Source organism: Eptatretus burgeri, chromosome 11 (assembly GCF_056783735.1).
Source record: "Eptatretus burgeri isolate ZD-2024b chromosome 11, Ebu_testis_v1, whole genome shotgun sequence".
In the NCBI taxonomy this organism is placed as follows: domain Eukaryota; kingdom Metazoa; phylum Chordata; class Myxini; order Myxiniformes; family Myxinidae; genus Eptatretus; species Eptatretus burgeri.
Genome location: NC_140971.1, coordinates 57,505,645 through 57,532,529, shown reverse-complemented (window position 1 = coordinate 57,532,529; position 26,885 = coordinate 57,505,645). Strand labels below are relative to the sequence as shown.

At 43.8% G+C, this 26,885-nt stretch overlaps 1 protein-coding gene across 2 annotated transcripts in view; it reads left to right on the top strand.

The window, feature by feature from the left end:
• FANCC (FA complementation group C) overlaps window positions 1-26,885 on the top strand; it is a 46,845-nt gene that overhangs the window by 793 nt on the left and 19,167 nt on the right. For both annotated transcript variants that reach the window (XM_085846586.1, XM_085846587.1), the window contains exons 2-9: window positions 3,177-3,261; window positions 3,815-3,909; window positions 8,676-8,780; window positions 9,176-9,219; window positions 9,487-9,633; window positions 9,926-10,085; window positions 14,020-14,075; window positions 15,407-15,506. In XM_085846586.1, the coding sequence (XP_085702712.1) occupies window positions 3,177-3,261; window positions 3,815-3,909; window positions 8,676-8,780; window positions 9,176-9,219; window positions 9,487-9,633; window positions 9,926-10,085; window positions 14,020-14,075; window positions 15,407-15,506 (792 nt within the window). The remainder of the gene's footprint in view (window positions 1-3,176; window positions 3,262-3,814; window positions 3,910-8,675; window positions 8,781-9,175; window positions 9,220-9,486; window positions 9,634-9,925; window positions 10,086-14,019; window positions 14,076-15,406; window positions 15,507-26,885) is intronic.

Below are 26,885 nucleotides of genomic sequence, written 5' to 3'. Positions count from 1 at the left end.
GACAGGTGAGGGCAGCGTGAACATGACATTCACACACGGCCAGGTGAGGGCAGCGTGAACATGACATTCACACACGGACAGGTGAGGGCAGCGTGAACATGACATTCACACACGGACAGGTGAGGGCAGCGTGAACATGACATTCACACACGGACAGGTGAGGGTAGCGTGAACATGACATTCACACACGGACAGGTGAGGGCAGCGTGAACATGACATTCACACACGGACAGGTGAGGGCAGCATGAACATGACATTCACACACGGACAGGTGAGGGTAGCGTGAACATGATATTCACACACGGACAGGTGAGGGCAGCGTGAACATGACATTCACACACGGACAGGTGAGGGCAGCGTGAACATGACATTCACACACGGACAGGTGAGGGCAGCGTGAACATGACATTCACACACGGACAGGTGAGGGCAGCGTGAACATGACATTCACACACGGACAGGTGAGGGCAGCGTGAACATGACATTCACACACGGACAGGTGAGGGCAGCGTGAACATGACATTCACACACGGACAGGTGAGGGCAGCGTGAACATGACATTCACGCACGGACAGGTGAGGGCAGCGTGAACATGACATTCACGCACGGACAGGTGAGGGCAGCGTGAACATGACATTCACGCACGGACAGGTGAGGGTAGCGTGAACATGACATTCACACACGGACAGGTGAGGGCAGCGTGAACATGACATTCACACACGGACAGGTGAGGGTAGCGTGAACATGACATTCACACACGGACAGGTGAGGGCAGCGTGAACATGACATTCACACACGGACAGGTGAGGGCAGCGTGAACATGACATTCACACACGGACAGGTGAGGGCAGCGTGAACATGACATTCACACACGGGAATACGTGACAAACAGAGCGCAACGTGACATCTGTGAACAGCTTGGTACCTCCGGCACCAGAGGTGAAGGATGTTATGTTTTCACCTCTGTCTGTCTGTCTGTCTGTGTGCAGGATATCTCAAAAAAGTTGTGTTCGTATCCGGATGAAAGTTTGTGGACAGTTTGGGTGTGTCACAAGGAAGAATTGATTAGATTTTGGTGAAGATCCGGATCCGACTACTAGAATTTTTGAACTGATTCTTCACCATTGGGAGATCGGGCCAAACCAAAAACAATATACAGCATGATATCTCAAAAAGTTGTGGGCGGGTTCGGACGAAACTTGGTGTACATGTTGGTTGTGTCACAAGGAAGAATTGATTAGATTTTGGTGAAGATCTGAATCCGGATCTTGATGCGAGAATTATTTAATTTTTAAAGTGATTTCACCATTGAGAGATGGGGCCAACAACAATATAGTCCTGTATAGCGTGAGGTCTCAAAAAATGGATTGGGCAAGATATGTTCTCGTGGATCAGGCATTGCGTGGTGGAGGTATGCACGCTACCGAGTGCCCTTCTTGTTTTAAAATTATTTTCATTTTATTTTAAACTAGCAAATACCACCTGTCGCTTCGCTGGGGAGAGAGACAAGGAAGGGGGTGGGGGAGCAAAAGCAAAGGTACCCGGCATTGCCGGGCAACACCAGGTCCCTCCTCCTGCCCCTTCCCCTACCTCCTCTCACAACATCCTCCCTACAGACTCCCACCCCAACACCCTCCCTTCTCCCACATCCACCCTTTCCCTCCCTCTTCCCACCTCAAATCCCTCCCTCTAGACTCCCAAGCCACCTCCTTTCCTTCCCTCCTCACACCTCCACCCTTTCCCTGCCCCTTCTGCTTCCTCTTCCTTCCACCCATTCCTCTGCCCCACTCCCCACCCTCCACAAACATTTTATTTAATCAGCTGCAAAATATTGAACAGAAATATCAACAAAATTGAACTTATTATTGTAATGATTTTGGGTAGACAATATTGAATGTTTTTCCATCAAGGGCCAGAACATACAGTATATATTGTTTGGTGTTCCAACTCTGGAACAGCCCACATATAGTTGACCATTTGAAAAAGATATTCAAAATCTGTTTTGTTGTCAGACAATCGGAACGCACTCTCTAAACAACTGTGTAGATATACGGGCAAAAATCGCTTGTTTTAAAATTTTCGCAGGATGGATATTTTGAGAAGTTAGCTGAGTTTGTAGCTGACAAACTTCTTTCCCCCTTGTGAGTTGTGTCATTCGATGAGCAGTAAAATTACCTTTAACCCTTTGAACCCTCGCAGCCAGTTGACCAGCCACGATTCAAACCTCCATATACCCGAGTAGCTGGATTCTTCTTCAGGGAGCCCAGGGTGGGGAATGTGAAAGTCCAAAGAGCTCAGGGTTCAAAGAGATAAAGCGATGTATAAGTTGTGTTTGTACCATTTTCAGTTTTTGAATAAGATGTCGCATGACTCCCCCTTCGCCTATCTTACCGATCGTTGTGAGAATTATTTTTCACATCCGATACCATATTTGACAATCTGAGCTCACCAATTATATAGGTATCCATCATGATTAATCTTGGGAGCTCACAGGAGTAAGGTCAAAAACACGCCAGCAAATCCCACCCGTCGCTTTGCTGAATATGGAGAAAGTGGGAGCATAGCTTTCCTCAAATAAATACGCTTGTACGCTTAGTTATAAGAATTGGTAATTTCTTAACATTTCCAGACTTCACTCCAGATTTCGACACTTATTTAGTCCACCAGATCCGATTCTCAAATCCAAAATTGTATCTCGATTATATACTTTAATTGGTCTGTGAGAGTAGATTGTGTTTCCAAGGCAAGGCTTTTTGATTAGGCTGAATCAAAATGGTGGCAAAGACCCCCATGAGGTGAAGTTTGGCTGACAAAGGATAATCCTTTCATGAAGGTAATACATGTTTAAACATACCAAAGTACCCAGTTTCCATTCATGCACTCTCTTGGAGTTCCCTTCGTATGCATGCAAAGTTTCCGGACGCTAGGTTTCATGGTTTTAGAGTTATGGAAGACACACACACACACACACACACACACACACACACACACACACACACACACACACACACACACACACACACACACACACACACACACACACACACACACACACACACACACACACACACACACACACACACACACACACTTATTATATGTATTGATAAATTTGTGCAAGTTACATTTTGATCTGATGTAATATTGTGTTCATGTTTGCTTGTATTCTCCCGTAGCCGGTGGAGACGTCTCTCCGACGGTTTCCTTTGCTTGGGCACCTTTTGGGCAGGCTCTGCTGTAATCCCACCGTTACTGCAGATGGTATAAGCAACTGCATTTGTAACATCACATTTCCATTGTCATGCTTCTCACCGATGGCCAGCAAACGCACACACATATTCACAAGTTTGAATTGTGAGTGAAGCAAATTTTGATGGTCAAATTTGATGATAACAAAAATGTAAATTTGGCCAAAGCAATTTTGTGTTAACCAAACTTTCATCATTGCCACTAACAATGAGTAATTCCTCATCAAAAGTCCAATTTTCAATTCAATATTTACTTGAGGAAGTAGTGCAGATAATTAATTATTTAATGCAGTCCATACCAAAGGTTTTTGTACCTTGCCAGCAAACCAAGCAAATATTCACTTGAGCACAATGGCCACAAATAGCAAGCAATGGACTGTATTGAGGGAGGCTTTCATCCTGTAGTGTAGAGGACTGGAATAAGCTAGTCAGCTCATGTCTATCATGCAAAACTCTCTGATGTTTAATGTAAGGTATTATATAAAACTGTCTGTTCTGTTGTGTAAACAAATGATACAAGTAAATAGCTCATGTAGGCATCACCTCTTCCATGGTGTGTTCTCCAGAGGAGTGTCTGCTGGTGCTTCTGCGATGCTGTTTTATATTGCACACACCTGCACCCCTTACTGCTCTGCACCGTACAGCCAACCACTGGTTGCAGGTACTGCATTGTATTTGTTCCCATTTGTTTGGGTTATACACTGATGAGCCTTACCTCTACAAGCTTCAAAAAAAAATTGTGATTCAAGTTTTGTTAACTATTTGGTAAATCAATCAATTGTCATATACAGGAAACCTTGAAATATCATGGGAGTTACATTCCTGGAAAATGCCACGACATTCAAAACCGAGATGGTTAAAACCAATCTCTTATGGGAATGAGGGGGTTAGGTTCCTGGACTTCAAGAAAATACAGGTCTCCTGCTGCGCTGCGATGAAGTCTCCTGCTGCGCTCAAGCAGATTAAGCAGATTCAGTTCAAAAGCAGATTAAGCCCTACTCTTCTGTAATTTGACTAAAGCCACCACCTCTCTCTCTCTCTCTCTCTCTCTCTCTCTCTCTCTCTCTCTCTCTCTCTCTCTCTCTCTCTCTCTCTCTCTCTCTCTCTCTCTCTCTCTCTCTCTCTCTCTCTCTCTCTCTCTCTCTCTCTCTCTCTCTCTCTCTCTCTCTCTCTCTCTCTCTCTCTCTCTCTCTCTCTCTCTCTCTCTCTCTCTCTCTCTCTCTCTCTCTCTCTCTCTCTCTCTCTCTCTCTCTCTCTCTCTCTCTCTCTCTCTCTCTCTCTCTCTCTCTCTCTCTCTCTCTCTCTCTCTCTCTCTCTCTCTCTCTCTCTCTCTCTCTCTCTCTCTCTCTCTCTCTCTCTCTCTCTCTCTCTCTCTCTCTCTCTCTCTCTCTCTCTCTCTCTCTCTCTCTCTCTCTCTCTCTCTCTCTCTCTCTCTCTCTCTCTCTCTCTCTCTCTCTCTCTCTCTCTCTCTCTCTCTCTCTCTCTCTCTCTCTCTCTCTCTCTCTCTCTCTCTCTCTCTCTCTCTCTCTCTCTCTCTCTCTCTCTCTCTCTCTCTCTCTCTCTCTCTCTCTCTGATGTACCATCGTTGTAGCCGAAGCAGCTTCCTAAGGGTTATACTGAGTGGTTTGCCATTGCCTTCCCAGCAGTAATTAGGGCAGGAATTTATAATTTATACATGGTGCCGGTCATAGCTCATCTACTCTTCATGAAGGATGCCGGGGGATCGTTAACGTCTACCAAATAATGCCTGCAGATGGGACGCCCAGCTTAACGTCCATCTGAGGGACAGCACACACATTGATGAATCACCTCACCTGTGAAACACCAGGACCACAGTTTACAGCTGGGTCGGGATTCAAACCTAGGCTCGATGGCTTTGAGGCGAGTGTGCGTACCTCTCGACCATCCTGCCAGCCTCGAAGCTCCCACCATTTCTCCCCTATTACCGTAATCTCTTAAAACGTTTCTCTTTGTAATCTGTTCATATTTCTTTTATAAATCATTCTGTAGCTCCTAAAGCAGCGAGTAAATGCAATAAAAATCACTTTTGTCCATTAACGGTGCGTGAAATACCACAAAAGGCTCCTGGTACGTGATAACCTTCACAGCTCAGCTCAAAATTTAGACCCCATGATAAATGAATCGGTACATGAAGAGGTTGCCCACGATTGATCAAAAATCATGATATTTAAGGGTTTACTGTTTGTGAAATCATTAATTCTGTCATGTGCAGTGCATGGCTGCTGGTTGCATCATTTCTGGGAGCATGGCTGTGAAGCATTGCCCCTTTTAGATTAGGGCAGGATTTGTAATTTGACCAGAGTGTCTGGGTGACAATTGTCTACTCTTTGCGGAAGGTACTGTGGGATCTTTAACATCTATCAGCAGCAAATACGATGCATACAACTAACGTCCCATCCGCCGGACAGAGTACTTATTGATTCAGTGTTCTGCCTGTGAAACACCAGGATGACAGTTTATAGTTGGGTCAAGAAACAAACTTGGTCTGCCAGGCACATATGTCTATATATGACATTGTCTGTATCATTTTTGCATCTCATCCCAAACCAAAGGTTGCACAAACTTGAAAGTGGTACCATATTACTCACCAAGGACCCATGCAGTGCAGGTTACCCATTTCACTCACCAAGGACCCATCACATCAATTTAAATTATAGTCGCTCCATAAAATGTAAATTAAATGATCAGACAAAAAGTGTGAATTATGCTTCGTTTGACTTGGCAACAAGTCGTGAGACGTTTCTGATTGGCTGTGTGAGGCTAAGTGCACTGTGATTGGCTCCTGACAAGTGATGTCAATACACCTTTACTGCACCTGTTTATTCATTTATTATCTTGACAAAACGAAGTTTTTGCAAGATATGTTAGTCAGCTTGTATGTTTTTTTTTTATTTTTTTTTATTTTATTTTTTTGTCTGTAATCACGTATCGATCACTCTGCAGAGCGCAGTTATCATTGGAAATTTTTGTAACTTCGCATATCAGAGTCCTTTAGAGGTCCCTTTCAGCGCATAAAATTTTCAAGGTCAAAGGTCAAGGTCACTTTGTTGCAAATCAGGGGAGTCGACGAAACCCTTATTTTTTTTTGGAGTAATTTTGATAGGATCATCTTCAAACTTCATGGGAATATAGTTCATGGTCTGGTGCTCAGCTGATTAATTTTTGGTGGCGATTGGCCTTGACCTTCATGGTTAGCGCTGGAGGTCGAAAGTTTTTGACCCCAAGGTCAAATTTTGAAATCTTAGATACCATATTGAGTAATACCTCATATGAAAGCGCTTGATAAGTGCTTTCCAGATCTGTCAAAAGTTTGACGCTATGATGTCATTTGATGACGTCATGACGAAAAAACGGATTTTTCATGAAAATTTTATTTCCTCAGTTCTCATCAAAATCTCTTGATATTTCATGTACAACGGTCCTGGAGAGATATCATTAACCGTACGAAAATATAAAGGTCAAGGTCAAAGGTTAAGGTCACAAAAAGGTCAAGCATCAAGGTCGACAAAACCCTTATTTTTTAGGTAACTTTAATCGAATAAATAAGTCACTCATGTTCACATTTTGGCAAGATACTGGTCACCCTGGGGGTGACATTGGTTTTATTTATTTATTTATTTATTTATTGCACTGTACCAAAATGCCCAAAATGTAAACAATTATTCACCAAATAGTTTTTTTTGTGGTGGCTTTACCTCCACAACCGAAAACGGTGGTATATCAATAAAATACTTATTTATTCTTTACCCGTTCCTCGAGTCCTGGGATAACAATTTTTTTATAGCTACAAACAATGCAACAAAAAGTGGGGCTGGAGCCTATGGGCTTGTAGTGTGAAATTAGGGTTGTGGTCTACGAGGTGCTCAGCATCTCTGAGCTGTGCTGTTATCATTCCATGAATTTGTTATATCATGCTTTTCATTTCTTATCAAACGGAAATCCAAATACTGCATTGGAGTCATCAGAAGTAACCTGAAGAAGAAAAGAGCAAAGATGGAGTCATCAGAAGGAACCTAGGTAGGATTCTGGTTTCAGCCGCTACTCCTCTACCCTCAAACCCATCTAGGTGCAGCAAAGTGAGCCTTGCAGAACAATTTCTGCAAAAATACACTTCTCCTTGGACAAACAGACAAAGAAAGCATGAAATAAGGAGTAAAAGATAAGAGAAAAAGCAAGAATTAGAACAATAAAGAAAAATGTGTGAAAGGAACGAAGAACAAAAATGTCAGGAAGAACCTGGACAGATAGATTTCAGCAGTAAGTCCCCAGGCTCAAATGCTCTTTTTACAAAGAAGGTAGAGCTAAGAGAAGTAGAAATTAAGAACAAGTGATGGTTAAAAAAGGTGGTATTTTGGGAGAAATTTATGAACTGTAATGTATACTGCTGTGCAAATTTGAAGAGTCAACGAGTTCTGCATTTGAGGAGCATATTGGGGAAAAATTTTCGTCGTCAAAAGCCTTCATCCTTGTGCAAGGAAGACGAGGAAGTTTCCAGTGTTTGATCGCAGCTTTCTTGCAAGGATATAAGGTGTGATTAGGTCAGATATATGTTTGGAACCAGTGTATGTATTCATTCATCCATCCATCCATTGGGACCATGCTCTGTGCAGAGCGTTGCTGCTGCCTAAGCAGTCTCCTTGGCTATTGGGCACAATCCTGGACTGGTCGCCACTCCGACACAGGATACCAGCAAGCTGGTACTAATTTTTCCGACCTCGGAAGGATGACAGGCAGAGTCAACCCCACCTGGTATTTATTCAACAGCCTAGTGGGATTTGACTTAGGATCCTCAGATCCCAAGCCCACTACCCTAACCATTAAGCCAACACCAGGCATAGTGTATGTATGTTTGGCTTTAAAGATTATCAACAAAATTTAAAATCTATCAGATGGTGTATTAGGAGCCCTTGGAATAGTTTGAGAATAAGTGGTTTGGTGATCAAATTTATGAGCCTTGCAGCCATATTCTGAATAAGGTGTTCAAGGGCTTTGAGATGCTGAGTTGCAGTAGTCCAAGCATCATATCATGAGAGTGAACCAGTTTCAGTTATCCTCTTATTTAGGCATGAGTGGATTTGTGCAATATGGTGCAGATGGATGAAAATGGATTTACAGATTTAGTAATCTAGAGAATATAGGAAGTGGTTTTCTCTACCACTACACCGAGATTTATGACCATAGAAGTAGAGGTAAGTTGGTGATCCCCAAATATCACGATCTATGGTTGGATATTTTCTTATGAATGGATAGAGTATCAAGGATTAGCACTTCTGCAGTTTGAGCAGCATTGAGTTTGCTGAAAAAGAAATTGTATTTCTTTTCAGCCTCATTCAACTTTCATCCTGTTGTACCTGAAACCATTACCTTATCTACGTGGACTTAAATTGTTTATTTTGTGCCTCACAGCAAGTGCTTTGCTACTTTCTGCTTGGGCCTGACATCACGGATGCATTTATAGGGTGCCTGCTTGACTACTCACACTTGCTCTTTCGTCAGCAGCATCTGGAACAGGTGATTGTGGATTGAGTGTGAAAATGAAAGGAAAAGCATAAACTCGAATCTGTCTAATAATCTCAGTGACTTTTATCCTATGCTTTAATCGGTTTGAGGAAAAAAAAAAGGTAGGTAAATGGTGTGGGACTTGTAGGCTGTGGGGTGCAGAAAGGTGGTGGTGGGGGTGCAGGGGAATAGATATACAATGAACTAATGTATTTTAGAAGTACTGTATATTATATGGGTGTGTGGATATGATACAGGCATGATGGGCCAAATGGCTTCCTCTAAGGTTCTTTGTATGTGGCAAAGTGTTCGCAAGGAGGCTTTGGTTATCTTGTTGCACACCTTAGGATAGTTTGGTAATCAATTTAACCACGTAGTTCTTCTCTAATTGGTTTTTTTCACTGCAGCTCATGGTTGCACTTGCGAAAGAGCTTACCTCCATGACCCAACGGTAAGGCTCTGGGACTGGATGTTGAGGTGCAGGGGATGTTGATTGAATGGAAGTAAGTTGTACTACTGAAGTGCTTTGAGGTCTGGTGGATCTACTTTCCCAAAGCCTTGTTTGCATTGTCAACCGATACGGACATAGAGAGACTGATGTAACGGCCTGTCCAAAGATGCAATATTCCATTATCCTTTAAACCGATGTACGAGTAATTGCCTCTTTTCTTTCACTTGCTTATCCTCTGCTTTGTCCCTTTTTTTAATCCTGGTGCAGCATCTCTACCCAACACCTCTCCCTCATCTCCCTGCCTATTGTTTCCCTTCCTGCTGCTCTCCCCCTTGTTGAGGCTCTCCTTCTCAATGGTCGGGCTGATGAACTGAACAGTGCCTTCCTGGAGGCAACGACTTGTGCTATCAACAAGTGAGTTATTTTTTTATTTTTTTCTAGTATAGTGACATTAATTTGTTCACATCAATAACATGTTTTCATTTGAAATGGTTCCAATGAAAATGGGTGTGTCTCATTCATTTGGTCTAAGCCTATACCATGGTGTAGAGATCAGCTCATTTTTATGCACACACTTTTGATGACTTTTGTCATTCAGTGTCCACTATGTATAAGGTCTCCAGAAGTCCTTCAATAAAAGTGTCATGGACATTCCAAATATTAACATCATTAATTGTAAGAAATTGTTGTGTGCACTTTTGTGTAGGGGACAGCTGGCCATATGTCCTCCTGCGCTCCATTCTCTCTGGCTGTCACATCTTCCGGCATTGGAAGGAACTCTTCTTTGTTGCTTGGAGGGAACGTTGATTGGCCCGATGGGTCCACAGCTATCAACGATGGAACAGAAGATTCGGGAAACTGGTCTGGTGGGGCTGAGATTTAAATGTGTTTTTCTCAAAACGATGATACAGTGATGGATTAGGAATGCTATTCGGAAATTGATCGATAAATTAATTATTTTATTTATTTTAATCATGCAATTAATCGATTAAAAAGATTTCAGCATAGACAAAAACAGAGACATTTGAAGGACATTACCATAAAACAGACTAAAAAGAAAACCACAAAGCTTTTTGTTGTGCTCTCATCAGGTGAAATTCGCACAAAGAGAATGAGGCAAGGAAGAATAACAGTCTAACAGACACCTATCAACTCGAGGGGGAGCACTCGGGAGAGTGCAAAACCTCCGCCGTCAATACTGCTGGGTCACTCAAATGAACCTTATATCTTATTCATTAAATATGATGTCAACATTGCTGACAGAGTTATAGTTTTCTCCAACATTTTTTTTGGGGGGGGGGGGGTTGGAAAGCACTTAAAACATGTAAAAATGCAAAATTATTTTTTTAATTTTGTTGAAAAAAAAGTTGCAAAAATTTTTTTTTCTCTAATAAAATTTTTTGGTGGGGGGTTGGAAATCACTTAAAACATGTAGAAATGCAAAAAAAAATTTCCCTTTTTTTGGGGGGGGGGTAACAATTTTTTTGGGGGGGGTTGGAAATCACTTAAAACATATAAAAATGCAAAAAAAAAATTTTTTTCTCAAACAATTTTTTTGGGGGGTTGGAAATCGCTTAAAATATGCAGAAATGCAAAAAAACAATTTTTGGGGGGGAGGTAACAATTTTTTTTGGGGGGGTTGGAAATCACTTAAAACATGTAGAAATGGAAAAAGAAATTTTCTATCTTTTTTGGAGGGGGAAACAATTTTTTTGGGAGGGGTTGGAAATCACTTAAAACATGCAGAAACGCAAAGAAAAAAAATTTCTCTAAATTTTTTTTTGGGGGGGTAACAATTTTTTTTGAGGGGGTTGGAAATCACTTAAAACGTGTAGAAATGCAAAAAAAAATTCTCTTTTTTGGGGGGGGGGGTGGGGTTGGAAATCACTTAAAACATGTAGAAATGCAAAAAAAAAATTCTCTATTTTTGGGGGGGGGTAAAAAAATTTTGGGGGGGGGGGTTGTAAATCACTTAAAACATGTAGAAATGCAAAAAAAAAAAAAAATTTTCTCTAAATTTTTTTTGGGGTGGGGACTAAATCCAAAATTTAATGGCATGATCCTTGGACCATACCTAACCCCCCACCAAGTTTCGTCGAAATCCGTCGAGGAGTTTTTCCGTAATACTGTTCACAAACGAACAAACAAACAAACTAGAGGGGGAGCACTCGGGAGAGTGCAAAACCTCCGCCGCCAATACTGCTGGGTCACTCAAGTGAACCTTATATCTTATTCATTAAATATGATGTCAACAGTGCTGAGAGTTATAGTTCTTTTCTCAAACAATTTTTTTTGGGGGGGGGGGTTGGAAATCACTTAAAATATGTAGAAATGCAAAAAAAAAAGATTTTTTTCTCTAACATTTTTAGGGGCGGTTGGAAATCACTTAAACCATGTAGAAATGCAAAAAAAAATTTTCTCCAACAATTTTTTTGGGGGGGGTAATAATTTTTTTTGGGGGGGGGGTTGGAAATCACTTAAAATATGTAGAAATGCAAAAAAAAAATTTCTCTAAATTTTTTTTGGGGGGGTAACAATTTTTTTGGGGGGGGTTGGAAATCACTTAAAACGTGTAGAAATGCAAAAAAAATATATCTTTTTTTGGGGGGGTGGGGTTGGAAATCACTTTAAACATGTAGAAATGCAAAAAAAAATTCTCAATTTTTGGGGGGGGGGTAAAAAAATTTTTGGGGGGGTTGTAAATCACTTAAAACATGTAGAAATGCAAAAAAAAAAATTTTTCTCTAAATTTTTTTTGGGGTGGGGACTAAATCCAAAATTTAATGGCATGATCCTTGGACCATACCTAACCCCCCACCAAGTTTCGTCGAAATCCGTCGAGGAGTTTTTCCGTAATACTGTTCACAAACGAACAAACAAACTAGAGGGGGAGCACTCGGGAGAGTGCAAAACCTCCGCCGCCAATACTGCTGGGTCACTCAAGTGAACCTTATATCTTATTCATTAAATATGATGTCAACAGTGCTGACAGAGTTAGTTCTTTTCTCCAACTTTTTTTGGGGGGGGGGCTGGAAATCACTTAAAATATGTAGAAATGCAAAAAAAGTTTTTTTTCTCTAACAATTTTTTTTGGGGGGGTAACAATTTTTTTGGGGGGGTTGGAAATCACTTAAAACATGTAGAAATGCAAAAAAAAATTCTATTTTTTGGGGGGGTAACAATTTTTTTTGGGGGGGGGGGTTGGAAATCACTTAAAACATGTAGAAACGCAAAGAAAAAAAATTTCTCTAAATTTTTTTGGGGGGGTAACAATTTTTTTGGGGGGGGGTAACAATTTTTTTGGGGGGGGGTTGGAAATCACTTAAAACATGTAGAAATGCAAAAAAAAAATCTTTTTTGGGGGGAGGGTAAAAAAAAATTTGGGGGGGGGGGTTGGAAATCACTTAAAACATGTAGAAATGCAAAAAAATTCTCTTTTTGGGGGGGGTAAAAAAAAATTTTGGGGGGGGTTGGAAATCATTTAAAACATGTAGAAATGCAAAAAAAAAAAAAAATTTTTTTCTCTAACAATTTTTTTTGGGGGGGGGGGACCAAATCCAAAATTTAATGGCATGATCCTTGGACCATACCTAACCCCCCACCAAGTTTCGTCGAAATCCGTCAAGGAGTTTTTCCGTAATACTGTTCACAAACAAACAAACAAACAAACAGAAAGGAGTGAAAACAGTAACTAAACCTCCATCCATCTTCGAAGATGGCAGAGGTTAATAAAGTTAATTGCAAGATGTACGTCTTGTATGTGTGGTGTAACGTAATTTGTAGGATGTGGTCTAACGACTCGAGATATTTCCCCAATCTGTGCTTGCACCTTTGCATCATTTGAAGTAAAAATGCTTTCAACCTTGTGTGCAGTTACAAATTACTGTTGGCTCTTCTTGAAGCAATCTTTAAGATGAATTTGAATGAAATGATTGCAATAGTTTAACATTACTATTATTATTTATTTTTTTGTTTGTTTATTGCTCTTGTTTTATCAAAATTGTTCTCAAAGATTTCAATTTATCTAATGCCAATACATACATGGCAAGTTGGAGGTGATGAAAAACGGGTTGGGAGGAATCGAAAGTGGGTTGTTTTTTAATTATTATTATTATTAGACATCATCGGAAGTGATTCTGCACGCAGAATCCTGGAGGGTGGTGACATTGCCTTCGACGAGAGGAATCTCATGACGTCACACAGTCAATTGATTAGAGTGATGCATTACATATTGGCCACATGTCGCTTCAGGGGTGTGTGTGTTCCATTACCAATCAGCTTGGAGAGCGCTTGCCACTGGCTTAAGCACTCAAGCAAGCATTCCAATGAAACAGATAAGAAGGAACGGCTGGCTTGCCAAGCAATAGCAAGCTGATTGGTAATGGAACACTCCTCAGGTCTATCATTCTGTGTCAATCCAATTGTGAGTTGGAATGCAAGGGAAATATTGCGTTTTAAAAATTGATCAGACTTTCCATCCAATACGGATTTTTTTTTCGATACCAAAAGGGTCTGTGGGTTTTCAGAAACAAAACGGGCCAAGTCCGTGAAATGCGGGTCACTTGACATCTATGCCAATGCTGTGTGTATTTCAGGCAGATGAGAGATGAATAAACTCATGAATGGTTGCCCATAATGCATTTGTGAGGCATCTTGTAAATTAAGGAATGTTTTGACCATTCCTTAATCCTTCTTGAATTATTTATTTTTGGTCTTTTTATCAGCAGTAGTTTTCTTATTTCTTCTTTCTACTGTGATGGCCAAACTATGACTGTTGATAAATCTTGTTTTAAATCCCAGGCTGAAGCTTGTGCCCTTCACTCAGAAATTTTTGAAGCAGTCATGTTATTTCTGAGGTAAGTAAAGTGCCCCAAGAAAAGTCCCCTTTAAGAAGTAATATTTAGTTATTGTAATCAGTAATTTATTATTTATTTTACAGTGGAATTTTTTTAAACTAAATAGCTTGTTTATCCTTTATTGCCAATGCTGTTCTAAGTGCATAATTCCTTAAATCAGATATATATTTTTTTCTGAAGCAAGCTTATTCTTGATCGATACATCTGGAGTGCAAGCAAAGCTGCATAATTTTGACAATTGATCTTCTTTAATGGCCACAATTATTCCCACGTTCTTGTGGGGTTGGCTGGGGGAAGTTTTTGGCCCAAGTCCTTCATGAGCTAGCTGGCTAGGCCTGAGGCTCGACTAAGTAGTTGGTGCAAGAATTTGTAATTTGTTAATGGTGCCTGCGATAGCTCGTCTACTCTTCGTAAAGGACACTGTGGGATCTTTAACGTCCACCAACTAATGCCGGCAGACAGAACACCAGTTTAACGTCCATCCGAAGGATGGCACACAGATTGATTAATCACCCTGCTTGTGAAACATCGGGATGACAGTTTATAGCTGGGCTGAGATTCAAACCCAGGCGAGATAGCGTAGAGGAGACGAGTGTGTGTCCTTCCAGGCCATACTGCCACCATTTATGGAAAATCGATTAAAATGATCATTGTCACAATGCCCAAAGTTATTTTATCAATTGATGTCCAACCGCAGTCGGGCATAGTCAAAACCTAATTTTATTTATAAGATAGGACCCGAGCGATACATGCAATGCACAAAGCGAAACAAATGGTGACTGGCTTTTTCTTTCTACACCCTCACCCCCTCCCACCCCCCACACCCTCTTACCCTCAGCTTTGCCCTTGCCACTTACATACACAGCTCATGAACATTCCCGAAAGCCCCTCCGTCTAGAAACCACTCGTAAATATGGGACAGTTCGATAATTAACCAGACGGAGGCAGAAACTGCTCAATGCGTCGTTATGGTTCCATATCCGGAAGCGGCCATAATTTTTCCCCGAATACTCACAATCTTTGCAGAAGCTCTAAAATCTAATTAAAACATCAATAGTTATTACCTTTTTACTCCACTTTACAGTTACAATTTTACATTCAGCCTCAGCAAATCTTACAAAGTTCTATGTAAGAAACAATTTGTTTCATATTGAATCCGAGGTAACCGAGCATTAATCATCCACTGAACACACTGCACCACCGACCACACAGTCACCCAGTACATTGCCATTTTACCCTCTTTCTCCTCGCTTTTTCCTTTGCCTATATTTTGTGTTCAAAAAATTAGAAACGTAACTATATCATAAGTTTTCCCCATTTATTTTTTTTAGGTCTCTGCTGTGGGATTCTCTGAACAGTCCACTGGTTTCTTATTTCATTCGAATTTTCACCAGGGACTTTGTAAAGGCTGCAGGGAGACTTGAAGTTTCGGTAGGCAACTGCTGCAGTTTTTTTTTTTATCCTGGAAAGGATGATGTCCAATTCTATTGTTCTGGTTTGTGAAAGGAAGACAAAAAAAAAATTAAACTTTACAGGCTGTTCGGCTTGTCACACTTGTATATTTGTAATGCTTTCACTTTATCAATTCGCATGCTCATACAAACCAAAACTTTTGCATTTTGATCTCAAGAGATTATCTATACAAATGTGTGTGTCAGTGTGGGTGTTTGTGTGTGTTTGTGTGTGTGTCTCCTCCATAACTCCAAAACCATGAAACCTAGGAACCTGAAACTTTGCATGCATACTAAGGGAACTCCAAGGAAGTGCAAGAGTGAAAATTGGGTGTTTGGGTTAATTAAGACACCCCTTTTGAAGATAATTAAAGGCCTTATTTAATTATATCCTTTATCAGGCGCTCCTCGATCACCTCACTCTCCGGGGTCTTAAGGCGTATCTTGGGTTACCTAACAGGTCTAAAGCCGCCATGTTTTTTTTGGCCTGCTCAACTATGCCTTGAAGTGGAACAGGCCACAATGATTTCTAAATGATAAAGTTTTTTTTTTTTTCACTTTCCTCACTCATATTATAGAATGCCTGTTCATCATAGCTATGAATCGCTGGGTACATTGCAATGTTTGTAAACACCCGGAGACGCCAGCATTCGTGGCTTTATTTCATTTCCGCATATGCGATAACTTCGAAGATCTCTTAAACTAAGCTGAATCACAAAATTTAAGCTCCAGAATCAAACTTAGCAGCAGTTCCAACTCCTAAAAAAGTGTTCATTTGTCCAATTCGGACATTACTTGGGCATTTCCAGGTGCATGGGTTTAACGACGGCAATTGCTAATCGCTTGCCAAGCCAGGCGTTCTGTTGGAGTGCTTGCTGGAGCACTTGAGCCACTTGCCGAGCACCCGACAGTCGATAGCGGTACAGTTTGTGTCCCAATCCATATGTACAGTTGGCAAGTATGTATACAGCACACATCGACATGGTACATATGGGTGGATTTGTATCTGAAGGGACTCTCCGCAGGTGTGTGGGTATGGCATCCTGTTCCGGGCACCATGGTGGCAAAGTTTCATCCCTTATCTTATGGAGGTTTGATCAGGTTTTCCTTTGTCCTCGTGACTGTTTCTAAAGCGCTTGGTTATCTAGTGTGTGGGTGTGCTTTACAAAGGTTATATGATTTCTCTTTGTGAGTTTCAAAGCAAAATATATCTGATAAGCCGTTTGCCGTATGTGAGTTTGCCGATTTCCAAGCCGAATGCCGTATCAGCGTGTTTTCTTCATTACCGAGCCAATTTTTTTTCCACCTGTTACACGTAGCTGTTTATAAATGTTAATGTATTTGCACATCTCCTTGAAATGTCAATATAAATGCAACTTTGTTTTTTTTGGTGAAAGCTACTCAAGGTTTTTGGATTGTGGACAAGTACGTATTTTAGTTGGTAATCACACTGACTCCAATTTGCTGATTCCCGAAAAATTGCTGATATTGGCCAAGCATGTGTGTGTGTGTGTTCAGGAAGCATAACATTTTCTCTCTGCGTTTTCCCCCTCCCCCCACCCTCCCCCTCTCTCTGTCTCTGTCTGTCTCCGGGCTTGCCCGGGCGGTGATTATGTGCAGATGGCGATTCATCTCCTGGTGGTATTTGTTTCCAGATGTGGCCGGGCGATGTTTATGTACCTTATTTAATTATATCGTGTATAATTACATCGTGTCTGTCTCCTGACCTGGAAAGGACGTGTCTGTTTTTTCCAGACATGTCCTGGTGGTGTTTATGTCCAGACGGAAGTTTGTCTCTGGACGATGTTTCTGTCTGGACAGGAATTTGTCTTTTGATGTGCCTGATAGGTTTTGTCTCTAGATGTGTCCGGGCAGTATTTATCTCCAGATGTGTCTGGGCGGTGTTTTTGTCCAGACTGGAGTTTGTCTCCAGATGTGTCCGGGCGGTATTTATCTCCAGATATGTCCTGGCAGTGTTTATGTCTGGACGGGAGTTTGTCACCCGACGTATTCGGGCGGTGTTTTTGTGCAGACGGGAGTTTGTATCCGGACATGTACGAGTGGTGTTTGTCTCTGGGCGTTATTTATAGTATGAACGGTGGAAAATAGATTTCAGACATTATTTGTTTTTCCATCTTCACTGATATGCTATGCGGAATCATTTTGATGAGAGTATGAATTGCAATTAACGCTCCACTGCACGTCTGCCTTCCCTTCCTCTCACCTCACACTGTCTTCCCTACCCCACCCCTCTTCACTCTACCTTACTCCTCACTCCCACACCCCTCACCTCTCTTTTCCCCTCCACCTCCTCACTATCCTCTCTCTCCCTCTCACTCTCTATCTCTCTCTCCTTCAGTAATGGATGCTCTTTTGTGCGTCCAAAGGGGACGAGATAGAGGGGGGGGGGTGGGGGGAAGGAGAGAGAGGAGAGAAGATGCGTGAGGCAAAAGATCCCTAACCTAGTCATGCACATGTCTGTGAGTGTAGCGTGTACCTCCATGGGACGCTCCGCTTGAGCGTTCCCACCTCAAGAGTCGGCGCATTATCTCCTGTTTAGTCACTTTGCTGGGGCTTGCGGCAACGTGCGCTCCACACTGGTCCTTCGGAAGAAGAACGTCTGCCGCACACCAACCACGAGTGAAGAGCCAGCGACGGGCAGACAACGAGGAGCAGTGAAGAAGAGGGCGAGGCAGAGAGGCAAAGGAGAGGGCGAAGAAGTGCGCGAGGCAGGGAAGCGAAGTAGTGGGCGAGGCAGAGAGGTGAAGAAGAGGGTGAGGCAGAGAGGTGAAGAAGAGGGCGGACGGCTCTGCGATCCGCCTTTTATAAGCCCCGGGCAAAGGATGGGGTGACGAACTGAAGCGATGCGCTGTGGCCCGAATCCCGCTTCTCTATTGAGCCACAGTGGCCCTAGCCACGTCCTACCTGGGGTGGGAAGCAGTCTTATTCGCACATCCGGTGTGACCCGCCTTTAGTGTTTGCATATCACTCTTCTGTTGGTTTTGTCCTGCTTGCATATCACCTCTCATTTCATCCTTCAGTGTTTGCATATCACCTATCATTTCCTCCCTCACTGTTTGCATACCACTCCTCTGTTGTTCCATCATTTGTTTCATCATATCCAACATTTGATTCATGTCAAATGGCTTTGGCGAAGCCGAACTGCTATGATCGGGTGTGGATCCCATGGGGATCGCTCAGTCCTCCGTGAGGGAAATTCGATGGTGGGGGTCCCAAAGCATTGTTGCTGTTACGGTTGACCCAAACATTACCTCTGGGTATGGCTGCAGGGAACAATCTCCCTCAAAGCTATCATTCTGAGCGATGGATTCCTCCAACATTGTTGTTTCAAAACCCACCTGAACCACCTCGTCTTGGTCCGCCATGGTCCGTACAAATAGTTGAATAAAATTTATATCCGAACCTGCTCTTAATTTCGGGGGTGTGTTAAGCACACCCCAGGTTTGAATCCCGTTTGAGACACCAAAGTGTTCAGGGTTCGAATCCCACTCCCGACACCAAAGTGTTGCGGACCCGGGATCAGGGCCAGAAGACCACGAGAGAGGGGGGAGGGTGGGGGAAGCTACCTCGAGTTCCCACCAGACTCTCCGGAATCGCAGGCCGTCGCACAAGGATAACTCCGTGATACGGCGGGTCGCTAATTGACCATGAATGCCAATAACTCAACCACGTGACTTAGGGTCATCCGACTGCTAGATACCGGTTACCTAATGGTCACGTGATCTAATTACCGGGGGACACGCCCTCGGTGTGCCTTCTTCAAACCAGATCACCTTACCGGATCAGATGCAGCTGAGCATAACTGCCCAAGAACGTACCGACTAGAAAACAGATCGTTGGGGGATAACGTCCCGGCCAAGCTGGGATACGGATCATTCTGGACCAATGAAGGAAAAGATGAAAACGAGCTGGGAACATTTCAATGCAAAGTAATTATTTACAATCAGGTGAGGAAAGGTATGTGGCACAGTGAATGGGGTTTATTATTATGTACAGCAGGGATAGCAAGGAATTTGTGGGGTGCGTCAACAGGCAAACAATTTGCAAAAGCAGACACAGAGCAGACTTATTCTGTTATACCTTCCACAATTTTAACTTATGCTATGGCAGGCGCCATCACATACACACACAAAAACCCGATGAAGATTAGATAGCCAGAAGGAAGGAGAGCAGATGACGACCAACGGCATCGCAATACCTGGCACGATCGGCCGACCGTGCAACCCAGTACGCTTTGGGGGGGACGCTCCACTTGAGCGATCCCACCTTAAGAGTCGGAGTGTTATCTCCTGCTTAATCACTTTGCTGGGGCTCGTGGAACGTTTGCTCTGCACTGGTCCCAGAAGAACGTCTGTCACACACCAACCCCGAGTGTAGATGCAGCAACAACAATCTTCACGATTCGCTTTTTATACGCCCCGGGCGAAAGGTGGGGTGACTATCCAAAGCGACGTGCTGTGACCCAAATCGTGCTCCCATATTGGGTCACGGCCCCGCCCTGCCAGGCTCCTGGGGCCGGAAGCGGTCTCATTTACACATCTAGCGCAACACGGCATGGAGCCCTGTACTGATCTCCCGGGCCGTCCCCCACCCCCTCGCCGCCCGTCCTGCCGTGTTCTGGCGACTGGACGAGGGTCAATTCGGCCCTGCGCACCTGCGCAGATGCGGTTGGTGCTGTTAACATGCTTAGCTTGTCCCCCGCATCACACGGTCAAGTGGCCAAGGCCGTGCAGCACGCCTCTGTTTGGTGGCGAATTGTATTGATGGGGAGGTGCGAGGAGGCACGGGATGATTTTTTTCCCATGTGTGGGAGATGTTGTTGGTCGAGGTGGTGAGTTTTTGGTGAGCGAAGGTTGAGCAAGGTAAGATGTCGTTGCAAATCGTCGCGCAGATTTGAATGAAAGGGCGCACCATGCGCGTCCTCTGCAGTGTTGGTGGCGAGTCTCTCACAGGGCTGCGCGGGTGTCTGTTATTCACATCGTGTATGTGTGCTTGCTTGCTTGATTTGTATGATGGATAAAAGGAAAGGGTTGAAATGGAAATCAGGATTGAAAAGAAGATAAACATATGATTATTAGACCTCGCTATTAGACCCACACAACGCACTTCGTCCCGTTAACCCACGAGACATGAGGGGAAGGTCTAACTGCACGAAGACTAACAAAATAACTGCCTGGGGATCACTGTATGTTGGGTGCCATTGCCTTCGAGGCATGAGGTTTTTCAGAACCGCAACTATATATATATATATATATATATATATATATATATATATATATATATATATATATATATTTTATTTTATTTATTTATTTATATATGTATATTGTAATAGACCTGGGGTTTGAGGCTTGCCATGAGGGGAAGCACTTGGGTCTCTCCCGAACGGCTGGTCCTGAGGCTGCCGGGCACAGATAACTCCACGCAACGGCTGGTTGCTTCGAACACCGATTGGCACGGCCAATCCGGGCAGGGTTACACTACTTCGCGTGATACCTTACCTGTGGACGGTCAGCTAATTGGGGTCAGTGCCCTCAGCGCACACTCTGATTACTGCCGAGCATTGCAGTTAGTGTGCGCTGGCTGACAAAGCAATTTATTGAGGTAGAACGTCCTCTCTAACCTTACTGTGCACTGTATCGGACCAATAAAGGAAAAGACAACCGAGAGATTGGAAAAAGCAACAAACAATTATTTATTACAATCGCACAAGCAAGCAATCATTTAAATGCAAGTATTTATAAGCAAGAAAGCAAAAAGGCATGTAAGAGCAGATTTAACCGCAACACGTATTCTTCATCAATCTTACATAAACAAAAGACTTTGCCATCATTCACTCAGGAGTGAAGAATAATACAAGGACTTGAAAATAATAATAGAAGTAATGAATGGAGAAAAAGAAAGCAGTCTTTTTTTCTCTTTCTCTCTCTCTCTCTCTCTCTCTCTCTCTCTCTCTCTCTCTCTCTCTCTCTCTCTCTCTCTCTCTCTCTCTCTCTCTCTCTATCTATCTATCTATCTATCTATCTATCTATCTATCTATCTATCTATCTATCTATCTATCTATCTATCTATCTCTCCTCACACAAATATGCAGAGGAAAATGGATGGGGAAGATGGGCAGTGGCGATGGGGACACGCAGCCACGGACCCTCCTCTGCCTCAGGTCCCCATCAAAGAGGTGCCGCCGTTTACACTCCTCGTCCGTCGTGGCTGACAGGATCGAGAAGGCAGGATGACGCTCGTGGAAGGAGTGTTCTTTTTCCACAGAAGCTCGACACCAACTGCTCATGAAACTTTCCTTTCTGTTCCCTCACACGTTATTGTTCCTTCCTTCACGAGCCTTCTCAGTCTGTCAGTCTTCTGCTCAGGCGAGCTTGTCCTGTTTCTTTCTCCTTTCTGCTTCCCTCAGCCTTCTGCGTCTGCCTTGTGCCCTCTCTTTTTGCTTTCTGCCTTTTGCTTCTTCCCTTTCTGCTTTCTGAGCATTCTGCTCAAGAGTGCTCTTCGGCTCTGCTCGCGCGAGCTTGTCACGAGTCTTTTTTTGCCTTTCCTTTTGCTTCTTCTTCACATCAGCTTTCTTTTTCTCCTCCCACAATCTTTCTCCCCCTCCTCTTGCTCTGCAGCCAATGGGGGTGGCGTGGATGAGGTCACTTGTGGAAATTGCCACACCATTCTGAGGGAAGTTTCAACAAAGCCCCTGACACGTCTAAAGCCACAATGACAACCCCCATCCCCCTCCTTTGCATGGAAGACGCCCAATCGCACTGTTTTGCACTGTACCGCGCCCGTGAGAAGTACCATGCCGAGCGCCACGAACATGCATGCGAAACATGACATGAACATGCATGCGAGAGCACCTAATGGGTTATCAAGCAATGCGCGGATGGTGAGAACACAGAAAGGAACCCCACACAACCTAGGGATGACCAAACGGCTACGCGATTGAAGGTAAGACCGATGGGATGAAGGAGGGACTGTTGAAAGGATGTTTTATGGGGGGAGATTATTGGTGGACTGTTGAAATGGGCCGATGTCATGCGCATGTATATATATATATATATATATATATATATATATATATATATATATATATATATATATATATATATATATATATATATATATATATATATATATATATATATATATATATATATATAAATATATTAGTGTTACGGCTGTGGAAATTCGCAGAACACCATAAAGGTCCTTAGTTCAGTTAGATCGATAAGTCTGTGTTCAGTTAGATTTCCCCACCGTTGTTTAATGGGTATTATTCGTGTTATCAGGGCTGTGAATCTTCAGTTAGCCGTTTTTCTTTACTATCGTTATTTTGGACCAACCACCAACATCACTCTCATCAACTGCTTCACAACAACCACAACCACACCTGCCTCTCAACAACCATGCCATAATCACCACTCTGCCAGCAACCGTCAACATCTCCACACCACAAACATCGCCTCACCTTTGTCTCCGAAACGACGCCATCTTTGCACCAGCCGCGGCGAGTCCCCAGCGAACAGCGTCGCTGCAAATTGACGCGGGGGGTTTCGTTGTGAGCGCAAGCGACGGTGATTCCACGCACGTCCGCTCTGTAAAAGCTTTGTCTCGGAAAATGGATCACAGGAGAGAAAGGGGCAGAGCCTGTGGGGGTCGAAGGGTGATGATTTCAAACACATCGGCTCGCTCTCGGAGAATCGGATCCAGAGGGTCGGTGATTTCCGCGACGTCTGCTCTCCGCGCAGAGGTCAGAGCTGAGAGTGCGGAGATCAGATCTCGTCTCACCAGCCCTATAAAAGGCTGCGCAGAGCGCCAGTTCAACCAGTCTGGAGAGGAGTCTGGAGAGGTCGAGGAGCCGCGTGGAAGTCTGAAGCCTGCAGTAGCTGGAGAAGCTGAGTAGAACGGAGGAAGCGCGAACGGGGAGCGCGGCTAAGCCTGCTGTGCCGCACAGAGCTGCAGAACGTGTACGAGCCGGAGAGAGCTCGCCCACCAGCACCAGACGGTCCGAGGTGATCGGGCTTCGGGACAGTCCGAGCATCGCTGAGGAACGGACGGGTTCTTACAGAGCATCAACTCTAAGAGAGCAAAGGCCCGTTCGTTCCTCTCAGGCGTTGCCGGCCGGGACCCATACCACCAGGCCTGGGCCGGACCGCGGTTACGCTAGCTGCCGTGGGGAAGGAGCGTCGTGGGTTGCCCAGCAAGAAGGTAACCTGCGCAGCCTCGCGGAGCCTCTGCGGTCTACACGGCTCCACGTTATAAAGGCCCACGGGCCCAGTCTGACTCCCCTGTCTATGGGGGTGGTCTTTCTTCTGGGGTTTTGCTTTTGAATGCATGTTGTGGTGCCGTGTCTTGTAAGTAAAACCTGTTAAGTGACTATACATAATTGCTCATAGATGGTCGTAGCGCTTTTTGCTCTTGCTTTTATTGATTTCATACCTGCATGACTGTATACGTGTGGAAAATAATTAATGTGCTTGTGTGAATGTTAACCAGTTTGTCGTGTCTTTTTTTTCCCCCATTGAACCGCTATCTCGCTCTCGGAATACGAGTTGGGTTTTGAATACTGATAAATAGAATCGCGTCCGGCGAGGTCTGGCGATAATACTCGCTCGGTTATCCCAGAACGGAACGGACCGCTTAAGTGGTTCGTGTCCAAGTAGGCCTTCGCTGAGGTATGGTCCCTTGGTAGGTTTCCCACGCGGGTACTTAGGTATATCGATATTCGGCGATTGACCCTATTTCGCGTGGGTAGAATACGGACTGGGCCATGGTGGGATTAAAAACCCACCCGTGACTGGTTTCTAGCGTTGTTCCAGAAAGTCACGACTGAATTGTCCGTCCGGTGGGCGAGACGACCGCCATTGGCTAAAGCGGTCGTTCGCACGCTGGGTGGTGTAGATTCGTAACAATATATATGTATGTATATATACACACACACACACACACACACACACACACACACACACACACACACACACACACACACACACACACACACACACACACACACACACACACACCTATATACATGTATGTAGTTACGGGTCAGGTTTGAGTGTGGATGAGGTCCATGGGGTGGTCGGCTGCTCACCTTAAGGTCACTACGTCCTGGATAACTCCATGGCCCAATGGGTGGTTAAGCAACCGCGGACACCGGTTGGGATAATTCGATCAAACAGGGTCCTCGTGCCTTCAATGTTGTTTTTCCTTATGACCTCAACAAGGGACCGCACACTTATTATGTCTGAGCAGAACAGTGAGTGCAGCGTTGGCTCATCACAGAGCCAATCGGTGGGGCAAAAACTTCCTGTCTATCTATTATGAACACGTTATGCCAGACCAATGAAAGAAAAGACAACTGAGGCAGATTTGAAAGATGTTCATCAAATAGCATCAAACAGAAATCTTTTATTTCACAAGAAGGCAATCATCAAAATGCATATTTACAAGCAAGCTCCAGTTTCAGTTTCAGCTCCAGACTGATACTTTTTTCTTCACACTTTCAGCATACCAATGCTTTCAGCACAATTACCAATATGGTGGCACACAGAGCAGGAAGACAACATTGCGCTTGCTGATTGGTTGAGAGGAAACGCGCTGAGATAGCCGCTCTGATTGGTTGCCAATGATGTCAACACGTGCGGTCACATTTTGGTCAATGTGGTGTTTTTAAAATTGTAACTTTTGGCTTGATTGATTGGATTTGAATTATAAAAAAAATTTGGTCATTAAAACCTGAATAGGTATTTAGCTTGCGTGAAAGCGAATCTATGCACAATGTGGGGGTACCATTGTGTCTGATTCCATTGTTCAGTCATTCAATCCTGGCATTGTTTGCTAATTTCAGTCTTTTCACCTTATTCTGTGGTATCAGCAGTGGTTTATTTGCTGCAGGCAACTCTGTGATGGAGAACTGCTGCAATCAGCCTTCTGCGCACAGTGCTGGATGAGATGTTAATGTTCAGGCCTGCTCTCATTTCGTTTGTCAGCTGCTGACTTGATGCTGGCACTGACGTCATGCACATAAGTAAACCAACACATCACCTCCAAACTAGGATGGCCTCCATGAGGTACACAGGCCTTTAAAGACCGACATTTTTGGTCACAAATAAATGAATGCAGATCCGATCCGTAGTTCAGGGTCACAGATGCACTTTTTGTTGAATTCATCCTTCCTGACCACAACCACACCTCCTAACTGGTAGCAGGGCAAATACAATGTGTTTGTGTGACAGACGACTCTTGTTGCTAACAGATCATGCAGCATTTGCTGTTAGGAACTCGACCTGTGGTACCTCATCAAGTTAGGGGGTTTATTTATGTTGTTGCAGTCTCAGGGCTCGAGCCAACTACGAGGTGGAAATCCCCGGTTTCTCTCGAACTAACCCGGACCTGAGGCCACCAGAGCGAATAACTTCACCTCATGGTGGGTTACGCCACAACTGCAAATGCCAATCAAGCGAACACGAGTCCTAGTGTCCGTCCGTCTAACAACTGTTTAACTGGGGGTCTCATGGCCCCCCGACCAGGGAACGCAACCTCGGCAAATGTGCAACTTACCTTATCTGGTAATCTTGAATGTAGCCGAGCTGTACCGCAAGCACATGCCAGACCCTGCAAACGGAACCGTCGGGAATCTCAACCTCCTAAACTATGTATGTGCAGACAGTGCTAGAACAATGGTGGAAAAGACAGACACGGACAGTTTGGAAATAGATTCAACAAGAACAGATTTATTTACCAGAGTGGGGAGCAGGAAAAAAGGGCGGGGTGGGGGGGGTGGAACGTAAGAATTTTAATATCACGGGGAGAAATGAGGGTTAAGCAATTTGTATAGCAATGAGATTAGAGAACAAGAAAAGAGAGTTAGAGCGAACTTAACAAGCGCCTTACCTTCCACTAACACAGTACAAGGGCACAAGCATCTACAACCGAGGGAAAAGGGGGGAGAGAGAGGGAGTGAGGAATTGTGGCGTCAGCCTAGCGGGCGGGGCACAGGTGCCCTCCATATTCAACACTGAGGTAGAGAAGTGGGAAGAAAGACTGTGTGTGTGTGTGTGTGTGTGTGTGTGTGTGTGTGTGTGTGTGTGTGTGTGTGTGTGTGTGTGTGTGTGTGTGTGTGTGTGGTGTATTTGTGGTGTATTTGTGGTGTATTTGAAAAGGGAAACTGAGAAAAGTGCAGCAGAAAGGTGTAGAAAAGATGTGTGAAGGAATAGCCTAAGTATGAGATCCTACCAGATATATCTGTAGTGTAGCTTGATTTCGGTCCAATTAATTGGCTTGGCCCTGTCCACCCCCTCGCACTCTCAGCTCCTCTCTCATGATGACAGTTTGTGAG